Source organism: Nanorana parkeri, unplaced genomic scaffold (assembly GCF_000935625.1).
Source record: "Nanorana parkeri isolate BGI_ZX_2015 unplaced genomic scaffold, ASM93562v1 scaffold1181, whole genome shotgun sequence".
NCBI classification, from domain to species: domain Eukaryota; kingdom Metazoa; phylum Chordata; class Amphibia; order Anura; family Dicroglossidae; genus Nanorana; species Nanorana parkeri.
The window spans coordinates 91,692-113,471 of NW_017307449.1; the positions used below are offsets into that span (position 1 = coordinate 91,692).

General features: G+C 42.6%; 1 protein-coding gene across 1 annotated transcript in view; it reads right to left on the minus strand.

Moving 5' to 3' along the window:
- LOC108796841 (cilia- and flagella-associated protein 47-like) overlaps positions 1–21,780 on the minus strand; it is a 208,738-nt gene that overhangs the window by 77,924 nt on the left and 109,034 nt on the right. Inside the window, 2 exon segments of the mRNA XM_018568382.1 lie at positions 6,443–6,629; positions 9,145–9,282. Of these exon segments, the coding sequence (XP_018423884.1) occupies positions 6,443–6,629; positions 9,145–9,282 (325 nt within the window).

A 21,780-nucleotide genomic window follows, 5' to 3' on the forward strand; every position in this document is an offset into this window, starting at 1 on the left:
ACCCCTATATACAAATATCAGCTTTTATTATGCATGAAATGTTTCTTCTATTCTCTTCTATGCCAGCTGTCTTTAAATCAGCAGGATGAAGTGGAGATGATAGCACACAAGGGTGTCACAACATGACCCAAATACTAACTGTTCTCCCATTACAGGGAAAGTGCCTAAATCAACTAGTGGTTATTGTTATTATTATTATTTTACAGTATTTTTGTAGCACCAATACTTTGAGCAGCACTTCACAAAATAAAGGGAGTCAGTACAGTCACAATACAATGCAAGACAGGAGGGTCAGGAGGACCCTACCTGTTAGAACTTACAATTTACTTATAGAAGACTTTGCAATATCACTAACATGTCAGTTTCTGTAAGGTCCTATGCCTGAACTATTGAGAAATGTGGTATTGTATTTAACTTTGCTGTGCAAAGTATTGCAGCAATCAGGTAAAGCGGGCTTCTAGTGATAGCAAATATGTCAAGTTAGTGTTTGTTTGAAGCAAACACACAATTTTTGCTTTTTCTTTGTAGCCTTCAACCAGTTAAAACATTTTTTAACATATATTTTATTAATTTTGTGAAAAGGTTTAAGACACAACAAATAGACCAGTAGGGAATATACTGTATATTTGTGAATGATATTACAATATAAATGCTTTCAGTATATTGTAGCCATATCTTGGCAATATTTAATTGTTCTCCTCCTCACAAATAGTAGACAAAACTAATAAAATAATAAAACAAAGCAATAAACAACAAAACAGAGGCTGCCAGGTTCCAATATAGTAAGTTAAGTTAGCGCACCACATCAAGTGTCTACCACCAGTGCACCCAAAGAATTTGAGAGACTAGCTTCCAGATACCAAGATGTAAATTTGATTTCAGCCTTGTTGAAAGTTTTACAAATAAAAACCTGCCATCTATGAAAGAAACGTTTGGTATGGGTATCCTTGTGGAGTTTTGCATCCAATTTCTCTCTAGAGAAAAGCATCTTTAAGTTGTTTACCGCAGCAGAGTGTGGAGGAGGGAAAGGGTTTTTCCACATCCGCATCATACACTTACGACTGTTATCAAACAAATATGTAGCCATTCCTGGCCACTATCCCTACCCCCCTGTCAAAATGTGTGCATCGGAGGTCTGACAGCTGAACAAGAAAAGCAATGGCTCTAACGGAGCTGACCATTGAAATATGGCGTTTACATAACCAGCAATGCGCTGCCAGAAAAGAGTAATCTGAGGATACGGCCATAGGCAATGAGCCAATGTAGGACGGTTAAAATTGCATTTAGGACAGCAGGATGTTATTTGAACAGAAGAGCCCAAGGGCCCAGGCACAAAGTATAGTACATAGGCCCTGTGGGGAAATTTAACCCCTTCGTGACTGACGACGTACAGTGTACGTCGCCAGCATCGGGGCTGTTTAAACAGACTCCTGGCGACTTAGGTCTCCTCATTGATCACCACCTGTCTGTCCTTGTTGTAACCTGGCAATAGCTTATCAACTAATTCTGCAGTAGGAAAATCCTTGGCCCAGTCCTTAATGTTGAGGTGTTCCAATGATTTTACATTAAAGGTATAAATTGTAGATATAGAATAGGTTTGGTTGAGATTTGGTGAAGCAAAAAACAATTGTGAGCTTTTGGAGATTGCCTTCCAGGATTTCGAAACTTGAAGATACTAGAGGAAATGCTGTTTTGGCATGTTGTATTCCTGCATTAATTCCAGAAAGGTTTTATATTGAAGGGTATCCTTGTGAAATAGGTCTTTCCATAACATCAGTCCAGTTACAACATTTAAATTGGGGACCCAAACTATTTTAGGGTAGGTATGAATTGTCTGTTAATGGTCACCCACGTGCTTTCAGCCCCTGGCTGCTCTTAGCAAACAAAGCCCTAAGATGCATGAAACCCAACAAACACCAGTGGGGTGGCTTTTCTTCTGAGTGCAGTGAAAAACATTTTGTGCTATTAAAATGTCCATCAATTAAATTATACCAAATAAAATAAGTTAACAAATATTCAGAAATGTTTGCTTTCAATATATTTCCCAATTGCTATGTTAGGAAGACGTTTGTGTTTTAATCATGGCCTTCAGAAGACAACAGTTTGCCCTCTACTGTGCTTTCCTACGCAATTCAGCATTTCATTCGGCATTCCTGTTCTATGTACTCCCCCGCCACCACCGCCTCCATACACACTTAGTACCACATTTAACTAATATTTATTCTATCTTAATAACATGCTGAAATGATCACCTGCAAGTGATATCAAATACTCTTTCTAAAAAAAAAGAAGAAAAACTGGTTATTTATGTGTACTTCTCTTTTCTGGATCAATATTTCCAAACAGAACACTTCATTAACTCAGCTGATGTCTGCAAGAAAGCCAAAGGGCTGCCCCCTTCATTTTCTAATTAACAAAATACATGGTCATTACCACCATGTATACTTGACAGCATCATATCTACAAAATGCCTTACAGGAACACAGGCATAAACTGTGGCGATTATAAAGCACATACTGTTGCTATAAAAAATGTAAGAAATATAACTACATTTTAATGAGTTACAATAGCAATAACTGGGTTTTATTGGTTTCAAAAAGCTAAACATTTAAAAAAAAATTCCCATAACTACAAAATAAGAATCTGGAAAACCAATCTGCTTACGATTGAGAACTGCTGTACAAAACAGGTAATTTTCAAATCATTTACTGTGTACCAGTAATTTAGTAATTAGGCTCATAGAAGCTGCTCCTCATTTCCACATAATTTATAGCATTGTTTGTTCCATATAAACTATTGTTTACTGTTTTTAGCTGCCTAATTATTCTTCAAAGCTGAACACCAAGCAGAAAAAAGAAACACATTATTGCAGCTATGTATTCATAACTACATTATTATACATATTTTTTTAACAGTGCAAAAACCTGTATTTGACTTGGTATAATCCTTTTGCAGTCCATTGTAAAGCAGAGCTCAGACTGGGAGAGGGAGAAGCCGCACAAGGAGCCAATCAGTTCTGAGGCAGTGCAAGGAGCATGCTAACAGGAGGAGAGAGCATGACATATATATTAGCTCATCAATCTGCTGCTTCTCCATTCAATGTCCATTTACTGGCTGGGGGGCAGGGAGGAGACCTGTAAGTGCTGCTGAACTGCATCAGGTATTCTCCTCTGTTACACAGGGCTCCACTCTGTGGCAAAGCTCTGTAAATCTTAGAACAGGATGGTCATAAGTAGCGCTTGTTAATTTCTTTAAATGAATAAAATATGGAAAAATACAAATATTTCCTTTTGTGCTTTACTAGCCTCTGCTATATGTTGCATGTCATTTCAAAAAGTTCTATATGACAATCAGGCAGTGAAAGAGGTGCGGAGGTCTATTACAGACTGACTAAACAGAATTGACAAACCAGTTGTTTGGAAATGTTTGCTGATCATATAAATGTCTTATGATTACTGCAGAGATTAGATACAATGGTGAAAGTCAATCACATTTGTGTTTGTAAGGTACAAGCATGTATGTGCATATGAGTGAAAGGAGAACTTCTGGAGGATTTTGTTTTCCTAATTTCCAGAGTTATTAGGAGAAATTCACTTTTAGCACCCTTTCCCTTCCCCAGTGAATTGTAAAAAGTGTTAGTTCACATTTTTCAAGCAATCCCCCATGCTTTCCATTAGGGATGCACCGATACTGGTATTGGTGCCGATACCAAGTATTCGTACTCGCCCAAATGCTCCCATACCTTTCCCGATATTCAGAGCCGCAGTGCTGCGAGGGAACATGGAGCCGGGAAGCTGGCTCCATGCTGTTTGGCCGGCTCTATGCTGATTGGCCGGGAAGCCGTCTTCCCAGCCAATCAGTGTCAAGCCGGGCAAACAAATCTGATAATATGGTGACACAACCCCCACCCTGCAGACAAATCATTCCCCTCTCATAGATCCTTAGCAGCAGTCATTACCGTACTAGTCCATCGGCCAGCTGGGCAGATATTGCTCTCCAAGATCTGCCCACATCTCCTGTGTGTACAGTGCCCACGTAATCGGCGCTCAGCCTACTACTGTGCATACACAGGATTTCTGAATGAGAGCACTGGGCAGTCTGCGCATGCGCAGTAGCAGGCTGAGGGCAAATCACGTGGGCACTGTCCACACAGGAGCCGTGGGCGGATCCGGGAGAGCTTGGAGAGCGGTGTCTGCCCAGCTGGCCGAGAGACTGGTACGGTATAGTGTAAAAAGTGTACACTAAAATCACCAGCTGCAACAATGTGTATGGACGTGATTAATGTGAGCAATTATGTTGCGCTTGGTTGTGAATAATCTTCTTCTTTCACAATTATTCACAACCAAGCGCAACATAATTGCTTACATTAAGGAAGTTTATAGTGTGCCCCAAGTGGCTGCTCCTGGCTTGTGAAAACTGTGCCCATGTGCAGTGCAGCCACTAGCAGCAGGGGTAGTTTTTTTAACATCTGAAAAGTGCTTTGTAATGTGCCGCGGAGGATAGAAAGCATGCATCCACTCTAAATGTGCAGAATGGCAAACTAACACATTAAATACTTACCTTCTCACTCTGGAAATCCTTACTGTGCAGCCTTTCCTGGTGCTGCATAACCTTTTGTTGTACATAGTAGAGGTCAGGCCAAGTGTCCGCTGTGCATGATGCGTGGGCCTCAATCATCATGCACTATTTATGGCAGACACAGGAATGCACTTCTGAAGGATGGGAATAAGTGATTCAAGTATCCCAGCCATAAAGAACAACCCTTCAGGCTCAATGTGCCTTTCCTCAGGGAGTCCTTAACATTGTCCGACAGAAATGGCCTGGGATATTTTTATGCTTACTTCATTTTTCATATTTATATGGGAAACATCTGTGTTCCTCTTATAACAGCTTTCTTTAAAAATATTATTCAGGATTAACCTGGGTGTGTTGAATATACTGTAGATTCTATACAGAATATTTGCTGAAGCCTTAAAAAATGCTCACCACTTGTTTAATAGTGTTGGATGTTTCCTTAAAACCTGATAGAGCCTGCTAAAAGCTTATTTTACCACTTGACAAATACAAATTGTAGAGTAACATTACCAGACACAGTTTTGCATGCTGAGGGAACGTTAATCTATGCTCCACCCATGACCCAGCAGCATGCACCTGTGAGTTCTTCCAGTTCCAAGACTACACTGACATCCGCATCCCTCACCCTAATGGCCAGAAACCAATTAGTGCGGTTCCCAAACTTATGAAGACCTTTACAGCCTGCAAATGGCACTGTGTAAATATAGTAGTAAATAGTACAAATAATCAGTGTGTGAAATGAATATTATTAATTGTCAGCTCATGATAAAAATGGGCAAGGATTGGAAAAAAAATGGGAAGGAAGACAGTGCACCCAATAAAAGCATTATATGGCATTAAAGAAAAACTCTGGACATGTACAAAATTAACCTTTGCAGTGGGGTTACCCCCACACTGATGTGGGTTAAGTGTTTGTTTGGCTCCAGGGTCCAAAATATAAAAGATGAACTCAACCGTTCCTCGGTCCCACAGCGGCAACCGTTCCTCTCTCTTCCCCATTCCACTCTGGCTGTGGAATGTCCCTCACTGTCTTCCCCCTCAAAGCATGTCAATGGACGTGATGAGATCACAGGTCCTTAGACCGCTGGAGCCAGGGGGAGAAGAGGCTGTGGGGACCGGTCCAGAAGCCAGGTGGGATCAAAGATCAGGTAGACCGTAGAACAAAACGAGCACTTAAAGTGACATTAAACCCTCAGATTTTTTAACATAAAACAATACTGTAATGTGTGCCTTACTGTAATCCATGGTTGTTTCCCTTCTCTTTGCTGCTCTTCCTTTTAAATCTGTATCTGTTCTCATGCTGGGTAGAACTTCTGTTTTACAGCAGACTGCCTTGTCTCTGGAATCGATACATGGTGTCTGTGTATAGGTTTGTATAGGTTTGTAACCTGAGCCAGCACTACAGGAAGAGGCCCTGAGCTGAAAAGGGAAGTTCTCCTCAAGCATGAGAAGACATGAGGATTTAAAAGGAAGAGCAGCAAAGAGAAGGAAAACTACCATGGATTACAGTAAGGCGCACATTACAGTATTGGTTTATGTTAAAAAATCTGAGGGTTTAATGTCACTTTCACCCTTGCAATGCGGAGGTATTTTCCACTGCAAGGGTTAATTTTGTACATGCACAGAAATCTTCTTTAAAATATTGTTAAAATTATTTCGGTAGGCAAATAAATCCTAAAGCTGTTGTCAAGTTAATTTATGGATATCGAATTAGTTAAATTAGATCTGGGTATTTAAGATCCTCGGGTCATAGAGGGATTGATTCCATGTGAACTGTTAACTTGCAAGGTTGTGCCCAGAATTTGTCAAGCCATGAGCCACTCTATATGCATCCCTATCACAGCATAAAAGTATGATTTTTATTTACCTTTCTTACAGTTTTTCCATGCCACCTTTCTCATCTTTTCATAATGAACATTGAGCCAAGTAAGAAGAATTCTTTCTGATGTGGAGTATATATTACTTGACAGAGGCTCAGCACTGATCTTTGGCATGCTATCAATCACAATCTCATCATCGGTCTTTCTCTGTTCAACACGTGAGAGAATCAACACCTAAAGAAAAAAAAGATACAGCAGTAAAAGAAAGCCTCATTTCATGATTACATGTATATTGTAGATCATATTCTATCAGTCAAGGAAACCTTGAGGACTTTTCCTCAAGGCCTGAATTACATTTTCTGACATTAGATCCCTTTTACAAAGGTTTTTCTATGGCAACATATTATACAATACAATGCAAGACAAGAGAGTTAGAGAATCCTGTTCATGAGAGCTTACAATCCAAATGGGATGTGCAAGTAATACCAAGGGTAGTAATTGTGAGGGGTTAAGTCGACGGGAAGGGGGAAAGTTCAGTTATTAGGTAGAGGCAGGATAGACTTTCCAGAATATAAATTTTCAGGGATCCCCTAAAGGTGGAGGCCTTGATATTGGGTTAGGGAGTCCCAGAAAATGGGAGAGACTCTGGAAAAGTCCTGGAAATGAGCATGAGAGAAGGTGATTAGGCAGTTAGAGAGCAGAAAATCTTGTGAGGAATGATTAGGATGGTTTGGGTTATATATTGAGATGAGGTTGGTGATATAGTTCAGGACATAGTGGATGGCTTTGTATGCTGTTGGTAGTATTTAGAATTGTATTCGTGGGATCAAGAGGAATGATTGGCAGAGATGGGTGGTGGACACCGAGCAAAAACAAAAAGTACAGAAGCGCCACTACCAGAAAGTGACTTGGCAGAAACAAATGAGGGTATCAGACTTACCAGGGAGTAGGTACTGGCGCGTTATCAACGGCGAAATGTGGATGGTTGCTCAGGGTGATCGGCACTTAAAGTAGTGTGTGGGCAGATGGGAGTGTGGAAGGGTTGGGGATGAGCGGGGTTCAGTAGGAGAGCCTGGGTCAGATGTTGAGTGTGGCAGGGATCCGAGATGGGGGTGTGGGGCGTGATGCAGAGAGTGGGAGGCACGGTGGGGACCTGGTTGGTGGATGTTTTAGCGATCTGTGAGAGGTGTGGACTGGGTCATTGGTAATGTAAAGCTGCTGATCTGGGAGGTGCAGGTCGCTGAGCTCAGAGGATTATATTATTTGTACAGCATACAACAAAATGCCATTTGCATCACAGAAATATACAGTACTTCTGTGTTGCCTTGTGGCCTTTCATAACTGGCATATTTTATTATAAATAAAATAGATTTATCTTTGCACCACAATAAAATAAGTAATTATGAAACATAAGCTGTAGAGAATGAGATCTTTTCCAACAAATTACATTATTATACAATATGCTGGAGGAATTTTTTAGTATGGCCCTGATTACCACCATACTCAGCTATTCTCAGTAAGATCTATATATATATATATAGATCTATATATATATAATGATTATTATTATTGCACCTTGCTTTTGATCTTATACAAAACCTTCCTCAGTTTAGACAGTTGTCCAACCTGATATTTTTTTACTAGTGTTTGAGCATTCAAGTCAGCTTTTTTTGGCTATTACTGCTGAATAAATACAACTGTATATGTACTTCTTATGATCATTTGTGGAAATTGGATATCATTAATTTGTACAGCGCGGTTTTTGGGATTTTTGAGAATGAATTTGCTGTCATAGTTTAACAATTTTCATTAATGGTATACAACAGAACAACCAGACCCATTATGGTGAGGTGAGCTAAAAGGAACCAAAAAGCCACCCACCTAATTGGTGACAAACACAGTCGAGCATTTTTGAAACAGAAGGTATTTGAAGGTTCTACTTTCATCAAAATCAAAACCAGTCTCAACAGTTGCATGCAGTTTGGAAAAATGACTCTATAATATTTGGTCGAATCTGTACTATAAATCAGCTATTCTGGTTGTACATTAAGGCAACGAGCATACGGGGATAATTTACATGGCTCCACCTGCTACCCTAAAATAAGGGGAAAAAATATTTTGAGGATCTGTGATGGAAGGTGGACCTGCAAACATCTTCTGCATTATTCTTAGAACAAGAAACAGAGCCAGAAACTCAACTGGTAATGATTTACAACAATGGGCAATAACCAACAACAGAATCTCTGTTGTATTTTCATTGTTGTCTTTTAATGTTCCCATTTAAGAGATTTCCCCTCACTTCCTGTCCAGTTGAGATGTTTCAAATAGAACAGGAAAAGAAGATAAATCTCCTTGATGGGGACACAGGCAGCATTTCATAGCAGAAAAAAAACCTTGACTGAATGCAGACAGAATTTAAAATTGGGGAGAAGTTTTAATGAGCTTTACATTCAAAAGGTTGTGGCTGGAGTCTTTAATCCAGCCACAGCTGTTAATCTGGCCATACATATTGCACTATGATTGAACAAACTTATTTAGCTCTTCTGTCAATTATTTAATACAAGAGCCTTCCTGAATAGTGTTTGTTTGGCTAGGGAATCTACTACATAGTTTTGGTAGGCCTAAAGAAGATTGAATACAGATTGCACATTACAAGGTGTATGGGCAGTTTAACTGTTAAAATCAAGCCAATGGAAATTTAGTAGATTGGTTTGCTCATAACAAATAGAAGAAATAGAAATGATCTCACCTTATATATCTGGAGCAGTACATCTGTCCACGAGCGTTTACCCACAGACTGGAATGCAGTCTGGCTAATAGGAAAAAGAACATTATTGGCCAGATCTGCATTCTTTTTGCTAGATTTCTGCATCTTTTGAATCTGATTCTATAAAGACAGAATAAACATATAAATGTAAACCAAATTTTTCATTTCAGAATAAAACCAACAATTAAGAAGGGCTACACTATAGTATTCTTTTGTATGCTACATTACGTCAGTTTCTGGAGACTTGAGGAAAATAACTTTTCTTTCTTCCCATGGGGCTAATGCAGCTTAGTGCCTGCTGAAGTGAGAAACATCACTGTGTTGGCTGTCATGGCGTGCATCTAATGCTTCAATAATCTCAACCAGTTATATAATGTTAGGCTCTGAAGTGTAAACCGCCACAAGGTAAACATTATCAAACAGAACAGGAATACAGTGCTAGAGATTAAGAAAAACAAGGGTGAGAAAACCTTAATCATGTTATATTAAAAACGATGTGTAAAAGAGGACTAGGTTTAATATACTTGAGAAACCATTTAACGTGACATTGTCAAGTCCAAGATTCTGCTAGCACAATGCTGTGAGGCTGGTGTTACTAACTCCCAGCAGTGTTTGAGAATAAAAGGCCAGAAGGTCAGAAAAATCATATGTCAATATGTCAATCATATAGTCAAAACTTTTAGATTTTTAGATCAGGATAGAGCAGGGAAACGTGTAAACCCTTCTTTGTTTATTTTTAGATTTCTGCCTCATATTGGGGAGTTTTTGCTTCCTGTCCTGGAGACACAATGGGAAGAGGAAGATCCTATAAAAAAAAAAAAGATTCCCCTCTTAGACAGTTGTCACAGGAACCGGTGTTGCCATTGGGGGATTTCTCTTAATCTCTTGTTCTGGTGACAAGTGCACAATGTTGGATTTGCTGTTACTTCTGTATTTTTGACACTGATCACCAGAAAAAATAGAGATAAATGTCTATAATTGGGACACAAAGAGCAATAAAAACTTGGCAAGGGTTTTCATCCATCAATGTACTATTCAAACACCCCCAAAAAAGTTTATAGATATACTGTACTTCAATGAATCCAGTGTTTGGCACGCAAGTCCTATCACCTCCTATTTATTAAGTTAGCCAAAGGGACTGAACAAGAGATATCACTTGAATCTCCCGATTTGGGTTCTTTTCACAAGTTTATAATGCTTACCTACTTTGCTGAAAAAACTGCTGTTTACAGAGTTCAGTAACTGAAGATAAAAATTCATACACAGAGGGGCGTGGCCAAGCAATGGAGCAGTAGAGTCGCGTTTGTGCTGAGCTCTGCTCCCGACCTTACCTATTGCAGCTGACTACTACTAGCAACATACCTTAATCCCCATGTTCGGTGACAGGCGATCAACCCGGTCACAGCAGAAGACGATTCCCGGCTACTTCGCCCCGACAGCTCAGAGGCCCTCAACGGCGGCTCTCAGGCGCACTGAGTCCGGCAGCCATCTTGCCTCCCGCATGGCGGGACCTTCCGGATCAGGTCAGTCTCTGACAGCTACGAGACCCTCTTCCCCTGGCTCCCCACGGATGATAATCCCCAATTACGGCCACCGGTGGGGCTAGATGCCGGCTCACAGCCCGCGATGTCCGCTCCTTCGGTTTCGCCGCTACTGACCTCAGTGATCGGGGAGGACCTTAGGGCCCTGCTACAATCCTTAGCCACTAAGGAGGACGTACAACTCCTGGCACAGCAAGTCGAAGGGACCCTGAGAAGGGAGATTGAGGGGGTTGCCCAGACGGTTGCCGGTTTAGAGCAGAGGGTGACCGAGTCAGAAACCTCCCAGGCTGAGCTGACGGCCAGAGTATCCGCACTTGAATCTGCGGTCGCGGCCCAGACGAAGGCCCAAGCCCTGCTATACTTAAAGATGGACGATGGGGAAAATAGGAACCGCAGGAACAACGTTCACCTGCGTGGAGTTCCCGAGTCCACGCTGGGTGCCGACCTCCGATCCACTGTACAAGGCATACTAAACCAACTGCTGGACCGTGACCCCTCTACCCACCTAGAGATGGACAGAGTCCACAGAGTTAGTGGTCCCAGGGGTACTGACCGCAATGGCCCCAGAGACGTTTTATGCCGGGTTCATTTTTTCACACAGAAAGAGGCGATAATGCGGCAGGCATGGGTTAAAAAGTCAGTGGACTTTGATGGAGCTGTGATCACCATAATGCCTGATCTATCCAGACACACTCTTTTTCTCAGGTGCATGATGCGGCCACTCCTTTCTAAGGTCTCCTCTGTTGGAGCGTCTTACAAATGGGGTCACCCATTCCACCTACAGGTACAAAAGGACGGAGCCACTTTCGTCCTGCTGACGCCGGACCAACTGCCGGAGTTATTTGCCTTCTTGGGCACTGATCCAGTTGAAATCCCGGATTGGCTCATGCTCCCTGCCGCCACGAGGCCTACACTACCACCGGCCCCCAGATCACAGCGGCCCCGCAGAGGGCGCTCTCGCCGCCGTTCCGACGCTGACCCCACTGCTCACGAGGTGTGAGGGCGCTGGGTCGGATCCTGCTGTCTGTCCTAAAACTGGATCTACAGTATGCTGTTCTACATGGTTCTTCCTGTCCGGGGACTACAACACGGCCTTCTCATCGTATGCTCCTCATCCTCCGACCGTTGGAACGCTGCCTACTGATGGGGTTGACTCCTGTCCCTTGCCATTTAAATGGCCCCCAAGTTGCCCTTGAGACATGATGGATGGTCCCCCTCTATTGCCGTTAGCGATTCCCCCCCCCCCTCCTCCCTGCACCTCCCAGTGGCCGCCGACTTGGATGTATCCTTATTGGACGGTTCTTGCTCGCTATGTTTCACTACCCGGTACTTCTGAGGAGCACAATCTCCGGCACCCTGATGCAACAAGCCAACTCTCTTTTCTTTTTTCTCTCCGACGAATTGGTCTAGACATTGCCCTGTGAAGCTATACACCACTCAATTGCAAGCCGCACTAAAAGTGAACTTGATGTTTATTGTTTAAAAGATATAGTGCTGTGTTAGTGGGATTGTCTTACATCATGCTGTCGGTTGGGCATACACGCCGGCTGCAACGACTCTCCCCACCACCCACCCCTCTCCCGTCCTCTTATTTGGGACGCGTCCGGGCGGACTGGGGAGACGCTAGTGTGTGCTTTCGCTGCATGGTAACCAAAATAGAGACCGCTATCTGGGGGGGTAACGTGTAACGTGTGTTTAGATTTATGCTACTTAATCACTGATGTCAGCAGAGGGATATGGAGACCTTAAATGATGGCACTGGTGCCTGCTGGGGAGGGGTAGCTATTGGAAGTGCAGCAAAACAACTGGGGTCGGCCATGCCTTAGAGGATGCTCGATGAGGGGCCGTTTACTTACTAGTTCCGATGTTTTCTACTTGTTCACATGTTCTGCTATGGGGATAGCTTACTTGAGTGGATATTACAGGGAGCATCTCACTATGTTCCATTGTTTTACACTCCTCCACCTTAGGTTCCTTCTTCGCTGCCTGCGTTGAGGGTTGTCATAGAGTATTTTGTTTTGAATAATCAGAATTGTTTATTTTGTTAGAAAGTGTTGTTGCACCATAACGCAATTTTTATTCTTCTGTCTTTCTCCTTTCCAACCCGGTCCTTAACAGGGTGCTGGGGGACTTGAGGAGACATAGGGTACAGGAGGCATTTTTGCAGGGGACCCACTTCAGATCAGACTGTATACCCAGACTTACCGATTTTCACTTTCCATTTACATACCATAGCTCCTCCTCTACTGCCAAGGCAAAGAGGGTCAGTGTGTTGGTGGCTAGGTCCTCGGGTTGGCAGCATATTGCTACAGTGTGTGACATGGAGGGCAGATACATTTTTGTAAAGGGACGTTTCTGTGGTGCCTTGGTCACCATGGTCAACGTGTACGCCCCCAACTCCGACCAAATCTCATTCGTAGAGGACTGCCTCCTCGCTTTGTCTGACTTTGTCGAGGGGATTCTTATCATGGGAGGGGACTTCAATGTCGCCCTGGACCCGCAGCTTGACGTTTCTAGAGACGCCTCACATCTATCTTACTCTTTCCTCCGTCGTCTACGTAAGACTCTCCACACGGAGCAGCTGGTAGATGTGTGGCGCCTCATGCACGCGCGAGAACGCGATTACTCATTCTACTCCACCGCACACCGTACTTACTCAAGAATAGACTATTTCCTGATCAGGCAAAGAGACTTGCACAGACTCCGACATACCTCCATAGATGTTCTCACGGTCTCCGATCACGCTCCGGTCCTACTGAGTATGCTCCTCCATACGGAGGGCCGTGGACAGTGGCACTGGCAGCTAAACGATCTCCTACTGGACGACCCCCTCTTGCTGACCCACATTAGTCAGGAACTGACTCATTTCTTTCAACAGAACAAATTGCCAGACTCTCCTCCCTTGTCCATTTGGGAAGCTCACAAATGTTGTACGAGGGGTACCTTTATTTTACATGCCTCTAGGGCCAAACGCGAGCGACTAGAAACCATCTCCACCCTACTGACCCAAATTCATCAGTTAGAAATCCGCCACAAGCAAACTTTAGCTGTGACAGTGGAAGCCGAACTATGGACTCAACGCCAAAAACTGGAAGACTTGCTACTTGGCAAGATCAAAGCCAGACAGGTGAGGGTTAGAGATCCAGTCGCGCTGTTGCTCCACAAGTCCACCCTGTCTCGGACCAAATACCGCACTTCCCTACTCATCCACCTAGTAAATGCTGCCAGGGCCTGTATACCGCTACGGTGGAAAAGCTCTCACCCACCTACGGTCACAATGTGGCTACGGAAAGTGGACGAGATGCGGGTGATGGAGGAGCTCACTGCGGCCCTACACCACACCGATGGCAGATTTAGGAAAACGTGGTTTTACTGGCTAGAGTACCTCTACTCCGAGTACGGTGCATTCATGGTAGAATGAGACCTACCTCCATACCAGAGGGGTAACAAATCCAAGTGTCCTCAGATATAGCCGGACGCCCTTGCCTCAGAGGACCGGATCCGCGCTACCCCCACACCTGTCGGGACACGGCTGAATGCCTATCCAACTTTGTATCTACGGTAACCCTTTGTAAGGGTTGTGGTGTTGGCCCGAGTTGACGAGGAGGACCTCCCTTGCAACCCCATCTGTGACCACTGGCGTTGATAAACAGTGTGCGCAGGCAGGGGGTGCACGGGTGCCGGGTGCTGACTCCAGGTTGCTCTGATGAGTGGAGACCTGATGGAGCACTTGGCCGTTAAGTTGCCCAACGGGGAAGTTAGGAGGCAGACTGGATCCAGCACAGGCAGCACGAGCAGTATTACCCAGGTGAAATGGATATGTAAATATATTCCAATGACTACAATAATATTCACATAAACACCCCTAGATCTGAGGATTCTTAGACAAAAGAAGTAGTTCCATCAGCAATATACATTTATTGGTAGGGTTACATATTTACAAATAACACACAAAACAATATTTACAAGACAATGTACAAGTGTGGTGGAGTTTTACCTCTCAGCTTCTCGCCTGTTCATACTGAATGCCTTTGTGTTCCAGGTAAAAAGAGAGCATGTGGCTTGCTAACAATACCTTATATATCCTCCTTTCTGTACACTGCCTACCAAATGTACATTGGGTGTAACCTGATTGGAGGATTTAAATGAGGTTGCTGTTTACCCCCCATGTGAGATTTGATAAGCAAACAAAACAATAGCTAGGACTTTAAAGCAGACAGATTCACAGTAACACAATTGAGGAACTGAGAGTCACATAACATGCAGATAGATGCAGTCAAATATATATATTATATTATCTAATTAATATATTACACAAGCAAAACTTTATATGGCAACAGCAGTACCGGGGAAAGTCCAAGGGATCGTCAGGAACAAGCCGGGTTGGCAACAGGTGGGCAAAGGCAGTACAGAGGATAATCCAAAAGAGTCGTCAAAAGGCAAGCAGGGTCGATAACAGGCGGGCACAGGCAGTACAAAGGGGTAATCCAAAGAATCGTCAGGAGTAAGCCAGATCACAGGGTTTCCAGAAGACAGGAGCAAGACACTAACATCCACACAGGCTGAAGATCACTCAGCACTGAACGAGTGATCAGATGCGCCTTATATAGCCCAGGGATGGCCTATTGCGCATGCGCCGGCGCGATGACATCACGCCGCGTGACCCCGCCGGGTCGTCTAACGCCTGCGCCTGCGCTGCCTGGAAGCACCGGCGGACGTCCCCTTCGTGTGCGTGCCTGCACTGGAGCACGGATTGGGACCTGACATGGCCTACGGACCGGAACCCGACATGGCCTACGAACCGGGACCCGACACCCTTTCAGTGACCCCACTCCTCCCTACTCTTCCCCCTACCTCAATCCTGAATCTTTCTGTGTCTTTTTCCTTGCTTTCCCTCCTTTCTGGGCTGCCTAAGCTACGTCCTTGGCATAGCGTATATCTAGTTACAATGCCCCCCTATGTGAGTCAGAGTTAGCATAACCGGCCCACAGCTTAGTGGTTGCGCCCCCCACCTCAGGGCGGAGGCGCTTGTGTGTGATCTATACTGTCTATAAGTCCTACGAAACCAGTGGAAGTGTTAGATCTTATCAATACGCTGTATGTCTATGCTATATCTAATGTATTGTATAATTCTGTTCAACCCTCTTCTTCTGTTCTTGTCTATTGTTTAAACAAATGAAACTTGAAAATAAAGAATTAAAAAAAAACAATTCATACACACAAAAGATTGAGTCTTGACTCCTGTCTCTTACTCCGTTTCCCCCCTGCTGTTCGTGCTATGTAAAGTCTATGTTTGGACTTCTGCACACTAGTATCAGTGATAATTCAGGTAACAAAAACTATGTTTGTTGAGAAATCCAATGTAAATTATTACATTCTGGCATAATCATAATCCAACACCATTGCTTGTGACTCATATTCTCCTAGGAGGGAACTTAACTATTTTCTTCTTAGAACATCATTGCTGGATAAATAATGAAACTTCCATGATGCCATGGCAGCTTGTAGAAGAAACAGATAATGTGATCTAATCACTTGCTACTGCTATTGGTCTGAGTCCTACCCACTGAGCTCTGTGCAAGGCATTTGACCATAAACAAAAATGCCTGGGAATTTGGATACAATTCTAAAAGCAATAATAGGGAAATGCAAAAAATAAACTTAATACTGTACATCAGCAAATCTGCTTTTGGACTTACGCTAATACCTTTTCATTGGGTACACCAGTTCTTCTTTTACCCCTTCGCTGCAAGAGCCATTTTTTTTTTCATTTTGATGTTTGCATACATGTTAAAATGCACATTTTAGGCTTGAATATTACTTAAAAACCCCAAACATTATATATTTTTCCAAAAGCAGAGAGCAACTCTGGCCCTCCAGCTGTAATTTAACTCCAAATCCCAACATGCCTCTGCCTCATTCTTGGGCTAAAGTTATTTTTAGTGCACACAAGCACAATATATTACACAAGTTTTGATAAAATATAAAAGGTGACACTGCTTTGAGTAAATATATACCAAGCATGTCAAACCTTAAATTTGCACATGGCTGTGAAATGGCAACACACAATTTTGCCCAAAATTGCCAACAGGTGCTTTAGAAACCTTTACAGGTCATCCGTTTAGAGTTAACAGTGAGTGATGTCCCTAGAATTATTACTCCCACTTCAATGTGCATGGCTATACCTAACATGTGTGGCACAATTGTTATTTTGGTACATTGACGCATCCAATGTGCGTTTATGTTCATATATGCTCATACTTTTCTTTTTTTTCAGTTGCTTGCACGTATTTATGAAAGGCAATTAGTCAACAGCCTTTTAATATATTATAGCTTGTTTCATACAATATGATGTGTAATGCTTGAAAGTAAAGTTTGAACATAAAGTTTGAACTTTTCACTTTAAAACATTAATAATATTCTTTCTATAAATAATTGTCTCTTACAATGTGTACAATGTGTACTATTGTACAATGATAGAACAGCATCCAATACTCTTACACCGGATACAGTAATTTCACAGTAAGAACAGCAATGCCCTGTAAGTTCTGTAAGTTTGTGGGCAAACCACTGCTGCTTTTCTGAGACATTTCGCCATCTGCTTTTAAATAGCATAGCAGCTTACAAAGATATGTATATACTGTATGTGTATATATATATATCTACACACACACACACACACACACATATTTGTATGGACAGGACAGATTCAACTGGAATCGGCAAAGGTAAACCATGCATGAGACAAGGACACTTTTTAGTACTACCTTTTATACCTTTTTAGTTTAGTGTTCTGTCAGCACTTATTTTTTCACAAAGCAACAGACTCCAGCAGCAGAGAGGGTGAGAAAGAGAGCCCTGAGCATCAATCAGCTCTCATATATAATAGGCCTGTGGACAGCTGAGACTAACAATAAGGTCTGGCTACTAGGTGATATGTGGAAAGGAGACTGTATCCCACCAAAACCATTCAAAATCCTTCAGGCTCCAGAACCCAGAACAGAATTTATTGAAATGTGAGAAAACAAAAAGTGTGTTTTCTTTAAGCCTTAAACCCTGGAGCCCCTTACCATGAGTTTGTGAGTAACCTAGATGAAACATACTGGCCACAATCCTGCCAGTCAGTGCCGCACATTTTGCTAACATGCAGTGGATCTTGAAATTGCTTTTTGCTAACACTGGTGTCTTTAAATACTGCATCTTGCTCCGATGTTCCACAAGCTGTATCCAGGATTCCCCAGGGACAAAAGTTTAAAACCTGTGGATGAGTATGGCACTTCCCTTACCTTTTAGCATAACTTCCCAAGTTGGCATTCTGAGTCAAAGAAAGCCTTTTGGGACTTCCCCAATTAAAAAGTGTGCTAGCAGATCAGCCCACTGATTCTCAGGTTGCTGTGCAGGGGCGGACTGGGCCGGGGGGCAGGGTGGCAATTGCAATGTGTATATGTTAGAAACCTTGGTGACCCTTAAAAATATTCCATATTCCCAGCGGTATATATAGATCTATATATAGATCTATATATAGATAGATATCTATATATAGATCTATATATATCTATCTATAAATATATATTTATTATAGCAATATTTTCTCTAAGAAAAAACACAGTTTTAATCCTTAGAAAGAATAAAGTTAGTATTAGAGAGTTAAATACAGAAAGAAAAAAAACACTATCATATGCGTTACTTACTTCTCTTACAATGTTCTTTGTGATACCCTTGTCTCAGAAAAATTCTAGTCTAAACCACTGAAATTAAGTGTAATAGCCACATTTTATCACAAAGTACATTTCACTTCCAAGGAACAAGTCTTTGAGCTTTTGTGTCTCTACCTGCAGTAATTCCCATCTAAACAGCTAGCAAAAGAAACAGGAAATCAAACACTCTTTCCATGAGCACAAGCAATTTTCATGTTTGCAGCTGACAAAAAGCATAGTTATCAGCAAGCTGTCATTGTAAGAGCATTTTTAGAAATCTGAAATTACTTGATATTATAGAGGCATGCATTAGTGACCATTTTGTACATCTATTCATCTCATGTACATACACTAGTGGTAAATTTTATGCCAGTGTCATTCACTAGGGCAGGGAAACAAAATTTGGCTTTTATAAGCTTTAGCTCATATGCCATAGTCATTCTCATATATTTAATTTGTGGAAGTTCATGCAGACTTTCAGCATTGCGTGTCTATATAAGTTCTGGAATATACTGTATTTCTTATTGAACAAATTCAAAGAATAAGTCTCACAGTAAAGTGCCCTTTGTTCAGACAGACATACAGTACAGCTGGTCTTTCTCTAATTGTACTGTGTATTGTATACAAATGATCATATTGGGAGACCAATATGAATAATGAATGGGCAGGCTGGAATATTTTTGTTGGATTTTCTATGCATTTTTTTTTTATAAAGCAGAGATAAATAGATAAAATATGGCTTAATCCAAGAAGATTATCTAACATTACAAAGTCAAAGATGCTCTTTGAATGGAAGATATTTTTAGGAAGCAGATCAGCATATGTATGGCTAGCTTAACAAAACCTCTTTACTGCACCTCAATATTTATTTAAAGGGTCTTAAAAGGAAAATAAGTACTCTATAATTGAAGAATAACATCTACTGCAAGGCCTAGATTTCTGCATAGCCAACATAGGCTGTGGTCTAGGAAGGAAGGAAGGAAGGACTTCCATGGGCGGTACACATCTACCCACACATCATGCTGCTATCAGTAGCACATTCTTGTTTATAATGAATGGCTACCCTGTCAATGCACTTATTGCTTGTCCTGCACAGTTTATGTAATTTTTTGTTGCTGGTATAGTGCACTGTATACTTACAGTTCACTGACTCTTGACCCTTACCAGGGACCACCTTTGGAGGTTTGGACTTAGCTGCATGCTGACTCGGGTCATGACCCCTAAATTTACCCTACTCATATATTTGCAAACTAACCAGCACTGACAAATCTGGCTGATCGCAGGAGCATCCTAGTGGTAACAGATTATACTGTACAGGAAATGTGGTGTGCAGGGGAGCTAAGACTGTGGAGCACACTGCAGAAGGATGGAAGACTACAAAGATAAGGAAGAACTGAGACACAAACATAGGGTCAGGGCAAACAGTAGACAAGTGAAACCAAACAAAGGTGAGTACACAGGAAGTCAGTCCAATAAAGGGACAGGAGGGACAGGGGATCAGGAGGGACACAAAGGCAAACAGAAATGTTGCTCGGGAACTGGAAAGTGGATTCTTTAAATATTTCTAATTGCTGCAAGCCACAAATCATTAGGAAGCAACTATCATTAACAGGTAAGATCTCCATGTCTAAAAATCCTCTCTAGAAACTGAGCCATATCTTATCTGTTCAAATTTTCCAATGATTTTTAAACTTTTTGTTGATATATTTGCTGTTGTATAGCACTGTAATTTGTAAAAACTGAAGCAAAGAAAACTAAAACAAAAAAAAGGTGCTATAAACAACAACAAAGATCATGCTTTATCAAGTCAAAGTCAGGTACTTGCGCTGTTTGCATAAAAAAATTGTTATTGTGTAATAATTAATACAGATCTGCATTAACTTATACCTTGTTTATTTGTCTGAAGTTCAGCTTTAAAATGCAACTCCAATATTTTACTTTGTTTTGGATAGCATGTGGAAGAGTTAGAGTCTTTGTTAGGTCAATACTGTATCTTTGATTCTTTAGCTATTAGGGAAACCTTCTCTCACTTCCTGTCAGGACAGGAAGTAATAGAAAATCTCTTTATTGGGGAAATAGACAAAACAAATATTTAGTAGAGTTGAAAGTAGTTTAAACAGCTCACAGTGCCTTTACTGCTGTGTGCTTCCTTCTGCCCAACTATTCCTTCATTTTTTGTCCTAGTTTTACAAGGACAAATAAGAAGGGAACATTTCCAGGGGCGTGGCTTGGCAATGGCCGTGTGAGCTGTGTTTCCTCTGAGCTCACGGCCCGACTTTTGCTAAAAGACCTAACAGCCACCACCAGCAAACACCCGGCACCATGGGAAAGAAGGTGAAAGGGAAGGGATCCCAATTCACCCCCAAAACTGCCTTTAAAAGGCTCTTCGTATCCCCGAGCCACCTCTCTGACGAATGCCCCTCTCGGGTGCGCCTGCGGCCTACAGGAATGACTCCATAGACTCATGGGGCTCTGATCCCACCTTACCATCCCCACGGGACTCAGCAGCGGAGGTCCCTGAACTATCTCAATCCTGAATGACGACCTTAGACGCCTTATCAGTGCACTTCTCACTAAAGCAGACCTGACATCCACCTTCCCCACTAAGGCTGACTTCGATGCTTTTGCTACCCGCATTGAAACTGCCTACAAGCAAGACCTGGCCGAAGTTAAACAGGAACTCGCCTCCATTACCTCCCAGTTGGCCTCTGTGGAACAAACGCAGTCTGACCTCCTCCATAGGGTCGCTGCCCTAGAAACTGCTCAGTCCACTTCTCAACAACAGCTCTCTACCACTGTCCTTCACCTAGATGACTTGGATAACCGGGGCAGGAGGAATATTGTATGCATCCGGGGACTCCCTGAATCTACGGGACCATCGGACCTCCGGGCCACTGGCCGAGACATCTTTAATCTTTACCTGGACAATCCTCCAGACACACCTATTGAGATTGACAGGGCGCACAGATCTTTGGGCCCCAGACAGCAAGACCCGAACAGGCCGAGAGACGTGGTATGCAGAATCCATTTCTTTGCTGTCAAAGACAACATCATGCAATGTGCGTGGCGTAAAGGGACACTGGACTTTGATGGGGTAACTATCCAACTTTTTCCGGACCTCTCCAGACGTACCCTCCTCATGAGGCGATTGCTGAGACCGCTGCTAGACACTATACGGCGCTCAGGGGCCACCTATAGGTGGGGCTTCCCGTTTCACCTGGTGATTAGAAAACAGGATCTGACATTTACACTGAAAACCCCTGTGGATCTGCCTGCTCTGTTTGCCTTCTTGGAGACTGAGAGGGTCGAGGTACCGGACTGGATCACCCTTCGTTAGAGCCGACGGGACCCCGTGCAAGTAACCGAGGTGGCCCCTCCCG